This window comes from Monodon monoceros, unplaced genomic scaffold (assembly GCF_005190385.1).
Source record: "Monodon monoceros isolate NGI ecotype Baffin Bay Population unplaced genomic scaffold, NGI_Narwhal_1 Super_Scaffold_3, whole genome shotgun sequence".
Lineage (NCBI taxonomy): Eukaryota > Metazoa > Chordata > Mammalia > Artiodactyla > Monodontidae > Monodon > Monodon monoceros.
Window position 1 is genome coordinate 49,688,389 of NW_021703780.1, and position 8,723 is coordinate 49,697,111.

General features: G+C 38.7%; 1 protein-coding gene and 1 non-coding gene across 6 annotated transcripts in view; both read right to left on the reverse strand.

Moving 5' to 3' along the window:
* GADL1 (glutamate decarboxylase like 1) overlaps positions 1 to 8,723 on the reverse strand; it is a 578,596-nt gene that overhangs the window by 99,203 nt on the left and 470,670 nt on the right. For all 5 annotated transcript variants that reach the window (XM_029244222.1, XM_029244220.1, XM_029244221.1 and 2 more), the window contains one exon: positions 169 to 258. In XM_029244222.1, coding sequence (XP_029100055.1) covers positions 169 to 258 — 90 coding nt within the window. The remainder of the gene's footprint in view (positions 1 to 168; positions 259 to 8,723) is intronic.
* LOC114908238 lies at positions 8,299 to 8,401 on the reverse strand. The gene has a single exon (XR_003796927.1). It is a non-coding gene; the product is annotated as a U6 spliceosomal RNA (small nuclear RNA).

Consider the following 8,723-nt stretch of genomic DNA (forward strand, 5'->3'; position numbering starts at 1 on the left):
AAATGCTCACAACTGTTTGGCATGTCATTAACTTTTAATATACTAAGAACAACCTCTCTAGATCCTCAAGAAGTTCTTGCAAGTACCAAATCATTTATAGGATCAATAGACAATGGGCATTGAATCTATTTCATCCAAAGGAAAAAATGCAATATCCTTATCACTCACCAAATGAAGTTTTGCCCAGAATTCAGGTCCTTCCTCCATCTCTCTGAGGCTCGGTGGAATGTACCAAAAGCAAACATTGGCATATTCAGGCTGAAGATGAAGAAAGTTTGAAAGGTTTTAATTAATCTTAGAATACAATTCAACTCTTAGCTAGTTTTTTTGAGTCATCATGTGTGTCTTACGTTGATAAAATCAGAATCTGATAGATTAGACATCTGTTCAGCCTTACTTTTGATAACAGCTTATTGAGAAATTTTCTTCTCAGTTGGGTGCAGCCAGAGAGTGCTCTCCCCTCTGGGTAAGGAATGTGCACAAGATCAAAAATAAACATAATGAAGTTTGAAGCTAACTCATCCCAGCTCTAACTAACCATTAGTTAGCACCTCATACTATATACCTAGAGATACCGTGGTTCATCCCTCTTCAACCCTAATCCTTAAGTTATATCTCACACCACCATATCGTTCCAATAATTTCTTCTCTACTTAAGGTGGCCAAAGTTGTCTTCTATTACCTGCTACACTTGACAAATACAAAATCCCCAATTACCTGTGAGTCGTTAACATATGATGTACTTGGGCTCCACTTAACCAGCCCTGCTGTGACCCTGGCCAATACAGCATCAGAAGGAAAAAAAAGGCCATCAGTTTGACTACTGGCTCTCAAGTATCAGTATCACGAAGGGTGTGAGTCTGCTAGATGGCTTGCTCAAAATGAAGACTCTCAGCACCTGGGCTTAGAACACCCAGACCTGAATAAGTCCATCATAGAAATGGCTGAAGAACTGGGTCATGCCCACCCACTCAGCACCTTCCTCATCTGATTTTTCACGCTGACAGTTTTTGAAATGACTGCCATTTTCCCACCACAAACACAGTTGGTAGGTAATAACTGGTGTTATAATAGTTCTCAAAAACCAAGTTATGCTCCATTGTCAGTATAAAGTTTCAAAGTATTTCAGAGAGAAGAAACAGCTATCACCTCACATCTTAAAATCAAAACTGGTACTATAAAGAGTTTTGATTTTAGTGGATTTTAAATTACAACTGATAGCCCAGAAACATTCAAGCTCAACAAGGTAAGCTCTTGATCTGATCATCCCTTCACATTTGAAGTTTGTAACAGGCTTACTGAATTTGACCAAAAGAAAAAAAAAGGAGCTACAGAAAGAACAAACAAACAGATGAGGAACCAAGATGGTGGAGTGGAAGGACGTGCTCTCACTCCCTCTTGTGAAAACACCAGAATCACAACTAGCTGCTGGACAATCATCGACAGGAAGACACTGGAACTCACCAAAAAAGATACCCCACATCCAAAGACAAAGGAGAAGCCACAATGAGACGGTAGGAGGGATGCAATCACAGTAAAATCAAATCCCATAACTGCTGGGTGGGTGACTCACAGACTAGAGAACACTTACACCACAGAAGTCCACCCACTGGAGTGAAGGTTCTGAGCCCCACATCAGGCTTCCCAACCTGGGGGTCCGGCAACAGGAGGAGGAATTCCTAGAGAATTAGATTTTAAAGCTAAGTGGGATTTGATTGCAGGACTTCGACAGGATGGGGGAAAACAGAGACTCCACTCTTGGAGGGCACACACAAAGTAGTGTGCACATCGGGACCCAGGGGAAGGAGCAGTGACTCCATAGGAGACTGAATCAGACCTACCTGCTAGTGTTGGAGGGTCTCCTGCAGAGGCGGGTGGTGGATGTGGCTCACCGTAGGGACAAGGACACTGGCAGCAGAAGTTCTGGGGAGTACTCCTTGGTGTGAGCCCTCCCAGGGTCTGTCATTAGCCCCACCAAAGAGCCCAGGTAGGCTCCAGCGTTGGGCTGCCTCAGGTCAAACAACCAACAGGGAGGGAACCCAGCCCCACCCATCAGCAGTCAAGCAGATTAAAGTTTTACTGAGCTCTGCCCACCTGGAGCAACACCCAGCTCTACCCACCACCAGTCCCTCCCATCAGGAAACTTACACAAGCCTCTTAGATAGCCTTATCCACCAGAGGGCAGACAGCAGAAGCAAGAAGAACTACAATCCTGCAGCCCGTAGAACAAAAACCACATTCACAGAAAGATAGACAAGATGAAAGGGCAGAGGGCTATGTACCAGAAAAAAACCCAAAAAAACAACTAAATGAAGTCGAGATAGGCAACCTTCCAGAAAAAGAATTCAGAAAAATGATAGTGAAGATGATCCAGGACCTCAGAAAAAGAATGGAGGCAAAGATCAAGAAGATGCAAGAAATGTTTAACAAAGATCTAGAAGAATTAAAGAACAAACAAACAGAGATGAACCATACAATAACCGAAATAAAACTACACTAGAAGGAATCAATAGCAGAATAACTGAGGCAGAAGAACAATTCAATAACTGAAATGAAACTACACTAGAAGGAATCAATAGCAGAATAACTGAGGCAGAAGAACGGATAAGTGACCTGGAAGACAGAATGGTGGAATTCACTGCCGTGGAACAGAATAAACAAAAAAGAATGACAAGAAAGGAAGACAGCCTAAGAGACCTCTGTGACAACCTTAAATGCAACAACATACGCATTATAGGGGTCCCAGAGGAGAAGACAGAAAGGACCCGAGAAAATATTTGAAGAGATTATAGTCGAAAACTTCCCTAACATGGGAAAGGAAATACCCACCCAAGTCCAGGAAGCACAGCGAGTCCCATACAGGATAAACCCAAGGAAAAACATGCCGAGACACATAGTAATCAAATTGGCAAAAATTAAAGAAAAAGAAAAATTCTTCAAAGCAGCAAGGGAAAAAGGACAAATAACATACAAGGGAACTCCCATAAGGTTAACAGCTGGTTTCTCAGCAGAAACCCTACAAGCCACAAGGGAGTGGCATGATATACTTAAAGTGATGAAAGGGAAGAACCTACAACCAAGGTAACTCTACCCAGCAAGGATCTCATTCAGATTTGATGGAGAAATCAAAAGCTTTACTGACAAGCAAAAGCTAAGCGAATTCAGCACCACCAAACCACCTCTACAACAAATGCTAAAGGAACTTCTCTAAGTGGGAAACACAAGAGAAGAAAAGGACCTACAAAAACAAACCCAAAACAATTAAGAAAATGGTCATAGGAACATACATATTGATAATTACCTTAAACGTGAATGGATTAAATGCTCCAACCAAAGGATGCAGGCTTGCTGAATGGATACAAAAACAAGACCCATAAATATGCCATCTACAAGAGACCCACCTCAGACCTAGGGACACATACACACTGAAAGTGAGGGGATGGAAAAAGATATTCCATGCAAATGGAAATCAAAAGAAAGCTGAAGTAGCAATACTCATATCAGATTAAACAGACTTTAAAGAATGTTACAAGAGACAAGGAAAGACACTACATAATGATGAAGGGATCAATCCAAGAAGAAGATATAACAATTATAAATATATATGCACCCAACATAGGAGCACCTCAATACATACGGCAACTGCTAACAGCTCTAAAAGAGGTAATCGACAGTAACATAATAATAGTGGGGGACTTTAACACCTCACTTACACCAATGGACAAATGATCCAAAATGAAAATAAATAAGGGAACAGAAACTTTAAATAACACAATAGACATGAGAGATTTAATTGATATTTATAGGACATTCCATCCAAAAACAGCAGATTACCCTTTCTTCTCAAGTGCACAAGGAACATTCTCCAGGATAGATCACATCTTGGGTCACAAACCAAGCCTCAGTAAATTTAAGAAAATTGCAATCATATCAAGCATCTTTCCTGACCACAACACTATGAGATTAGAAATGAATTACTGGGAAAAAAACGTAAAAAACACAAACACGTGGAGGCTAAACAATACATTACTAAATAACCAACAGATCACTGATGAAATCAATGAGGAACTCAAAAAATACCTAGAGACAAATGACAATGAAAACACGACTATCCAAAACCTATGGGATGCAGCAAAAGCAGTACTAAGAGGGAAGTTTATAGCTATGCAAGCCTACCTCAAAATACAAGAAAAATCTCAAATAAATAATCTAGCCTTACACCTAAAGGAACTAGAGAAAGAAGAAAAAACAAAACCCAAAGTGAGCAGAATGAAAGAAATCATCAAGATCAGAGCAGAAATAAATGAATCAGAAACAAAGAAAACAATAGCAAAGATCAATAAAACTAAAAGCTGGTTCTTTGAGAAGATAAACAAAATTGATAAACCATTAGCCAGATTCATCAAGAAAAAGAGGGAGAGGACTCAAATCAATAAAATTAGAAATGAAAAAGGAGAAGTTACAACAGACACCGCAGAAATACAAAGCAACCTAAGAGACTACTACAAGCAATTCTATGCCAATAAAATGGACAACCTGGAAGAAATGGACAAATCCTTAGCACGGTATAACCTTCCAAGAATGAAGCAGGAAGAAATAGAAAATATGAACAGACCAATCACAAGTAATGAAATTGAAACTGTGATTAAAAATCTTCCAACAAACAAAAGTCCAGGACCAGATGGCTTCACAGGTGAATTTTATCAAACATTTAGAGAAGAGCTAACACCCATCCTTCTCAAACTCTTCCAAAAAACTGCAGAGGAAGGAACACTCCCAAACTCATTCTGTGAGCCCACCATCACCCTGATACCAGAATCAGACAAAGATATTACAAAAAATGAAAATTACAGACCAATATCACTGATGAATATAGATGCAAAAATCCTCAACAAAATGCTAGCAAAGAGAATCCAACAACAAATTAAAAGGATCATACACCATGACCAAGTGGGATTTATCCCAGGGATGCAAGGATTCTTCAATATATGCAAATCAATCAATGTGATACACCATATTAACAAATTGAATAAAAAAAACATATGATCATCTCATGAGATGCAGAAAAAGCTTTTGACAAAATTCAACACCCATTTATGATAAAAACTCTACAGAAAATGGGCATAGAAGAAACATACTTCAACATAATAAAGGTCATATATGACAAACCCATTGCAGACATCATTCTCAATGGTGAAAAACTGAAAGCATTTCCTCTAAGATCAGGAACAAGACAAGGATGTCCACTCTCACCACTACTATTCAATATAGTTTTGGAAGTCCTAGCCACAGCAATCAGAGAAGAAAAAGAAATAAAAGGAATCCAAATCGGAAAAGAAGAAGTAAAACTGTCATTGTTTGAAGATGACATGATACTATACATAGAGAATCCTAAAGATGCCACCAGAAAACTACTAGAGCTAATCAATGATTTTGGTAAAGTAGCAGGATACAAAGTTAATGCACAGAAATCTCTTGCATTCCTATACACGAATGATGAAAAATCTGAAAGAGAAATTAAGGAAACACTCCCATTTACCAATGCAACAAAAAGAATAAAATACCTAGGAATAAACCTACCTAGGGAGACAAATGACCTGTATGCAGAAAACTATAAGACACTGAGAAAGAAATTAAAGATGATACCAATAAATGGAGAGATATACCATGTTCTTGGATTGGAAGAATGAATATTGTGAAAATGACTATACTACCCAAAGCAATCTACAGATTCAATGCAATGCCTATCAAATCACCAGTGGCATTTTTTACAGAACTAGAACAAAAAATCTTAAAATTTGTAGGGAAACACAAAAGATTCCAAATAGTCAAAGCAATCTTGAGGGAAAAAAATGGAGCTGGAGGAATCAGACTCCCTGACTTCAGACTATACTACAAAGCTACAGCAATCTAGACAATATGGTACTGGTACAAAAACAAGAATATAGATCAATGGAACAGGATAGAAAGCCTAGCGATAAACCCACGCACCTATGGTCAGGTAATCTATGACAAAGGAGGCAAGGATATACAGTGGAGAAAGACAGTCTCTTCAATAAGTGGTGCTGGGAAAACTGGACAGCTACATGTAAAAGAATGAAATTAGAACACTCTCTAACACCATACACAAAAATAAACTCAAAATGGATTAAAGACCTAAATGTAAGGCCAGAAGCTATAAAACTCTCAGAGGAAAACATAGGAAGAATACTCTTTGACATAAATCACAGCAAGATCTTTTTTGACCCACCTCCTAGAACAATGGAAATAAAAACAAAAATAACCAATTGGGACCTAAGGAAACTTAAAAGCTTTTGCACAGCAATGGAAACTAGAAACAAAATGAAAAGGCAACCTTCAGAATGGGAGAAAATATTTGCAAATGAATCAACAGATAAAGGATTAATCTCCAAAATATATAAACAGTTCAAGCAGCTCAATATTAAAAAAACAAACAACCCAGTCAAAAAATGGGCAGAAGACCTAAATAGACATTTCTCCAAAGAACACATACAGGTGGCCAAGAAGCACATGAAAAGATGCTCAACATCACTAATTATTAGAGAAATGCAAATCGAAACTGCAATGAGGTATCACCTCACACTGGTTAGAATAGCATCATCAGAAAATCTACAAACAACAAATGCTAGAGAGGGTATGGAGAAAAGGGAACCGTCTTGCACTGTTGGTGGGAATGTAAATTGATACAGCCACTATGGAGAACATTATGGAGGTTCCTTAAGAAACTAAAAATAGAACTACCATATGACCCAGCAATCCCACTACTGGGCAAATACCCTGAGAAAACCATAATTCAAAAAGACACATGCACCCCAATGTTCACTGCAACACTATTTACAATAGCCAGGTCATGGAAGCAACCTAAATGCCCACTGACAGACGAATGGATAAAGAAGATGTGGTACAAATATACAATGGAATATTATTCAGCCATAAAAAGGAACGAAACTGGGTCATTTGTAGAGACATGGATGGACCTAGAGACTGTTATACAGAGTGAAGTAAGTCAGAAAGAGAAAAACAAATATCGTATATTAACACATATATGTGGAACCTAGAAAAATGGTACAGATGAACCGGGTGGCAAGGCAGAAATAGAGACACAGATGTAGAGAACAAACGTATGGACACCAAGGGGGGAAGGTGGGGTGTGGTGGTGGTGGTGTGATGAATTGGGAGATTGGGATTGACATGTATACACTGATGTGTATAAGATAGATAACTAATATTGAACATGGGAAAAATAAACAAATGATTAAAAAAATAAAAAAACAAATAAGGTACTTTGTAATTCAAGTCAATTCCATAAACATTTATCATGAAACTACAATAGTCTTTACAGATCTACACAATTTATACTTGGTTTTCTAATTTATGATTAATTTGGTTTCTCTAGAATAGAATGTCCTGGCCTTCAAATTGTTTAATCATCTAATGTGAATAAATCTTTCTGTGAATAAATAAAGTCACTATGGTTGATTAGAAAGTAGAAAAAAACAGTGATTATCTGTCACTAGATTCTAGGAATTTCCGTCTTTATATCAACGAAGATTTTTTTCCAGGTGCCATTTATGTCAGTTATCAATTTATTGCCTCTCAGCTCCGAATCCACCCGTTCTTTATGTTCTCCAATAATGGAAGTGGACTCTATAAATATTTCTCCTTGCCATCTGGTCCAATCGGAGACTTTATCACCAGAGGGTGCTGGAGCGACACGGAGAAAGAAGAGGTGTCTCCTCCTGGTCAAGTGCACTCATCTCATGGGGCTCCTGCAGTAGGAGGGGCTCTTTTCAGCAGTTTTGGTGACCAGCAGCAAGTGGCCCCTGACAGCTTCCCCCAGCACCACGCCCTGTGGCGGCTTCACAGCAGCCTGGTCACAGGAGGATGACCATAAATGGTTTTTCTTGCACACTCTCCTCCGGGGACTTCATAGGGAGGGCTGCCAGCAATGCACCTTGCCTTGGATGGCTTGAGTGAGTTCTAAAATATGGCAGTGCCCTGATATCAGTGTCCTCCAGCACTCGAGGAGGTGGACTCCTAGAGACCCCACCTGTGTGACACCTTGGGGGACTTCCCTGTCATCTTGGGAGCCACACTGCACCCTCTCCAACCTAGTCTGGATCTCAGCCCTGGGTGGGGATGGCCTCTTGCTCAGTGCTCCATCTCCGTTCTAGGAGTGATGTCTGTTCTTTACAGTATCTGCTATTTCTGTATTTTTTAGGGTCTCTTGCGAGGCAATCTCCCATGACTCCAATCAACTGTTAATAATTCTTTTTTTAAAATATGGAACTCTTCACAGATCTGCATGTCATCCTTGCACAGGGACCACCCTAATCTTTTCTGTATTGTTCTAATTTTAATATATGTGCTGCTAAAGCAAGCATGATAATTCTTTACATTGCACTTTCCCACTTCAGATTACTGTGCAGCTTTTGTCTTTTTATTGGACCCTAATACATCATTAAATAAGCCATTCCAAAAAAAAAAAAAAAAAGCCATTCCTTTTCATTTGCATGGCAACATTATGAATCATTTTGTAATAGTTTCTATCTGCTACCAGATCTGAACTATATATTATGTTAGGACCTAGTCCTTTTGAACCACCTTTTATATTTTTTTCCTTGAATAAGTTTCGGTTTATATATATATATATATATATATATATATATATATTTTTTTTTTTTTTTTTTTTTTTTTTTTTT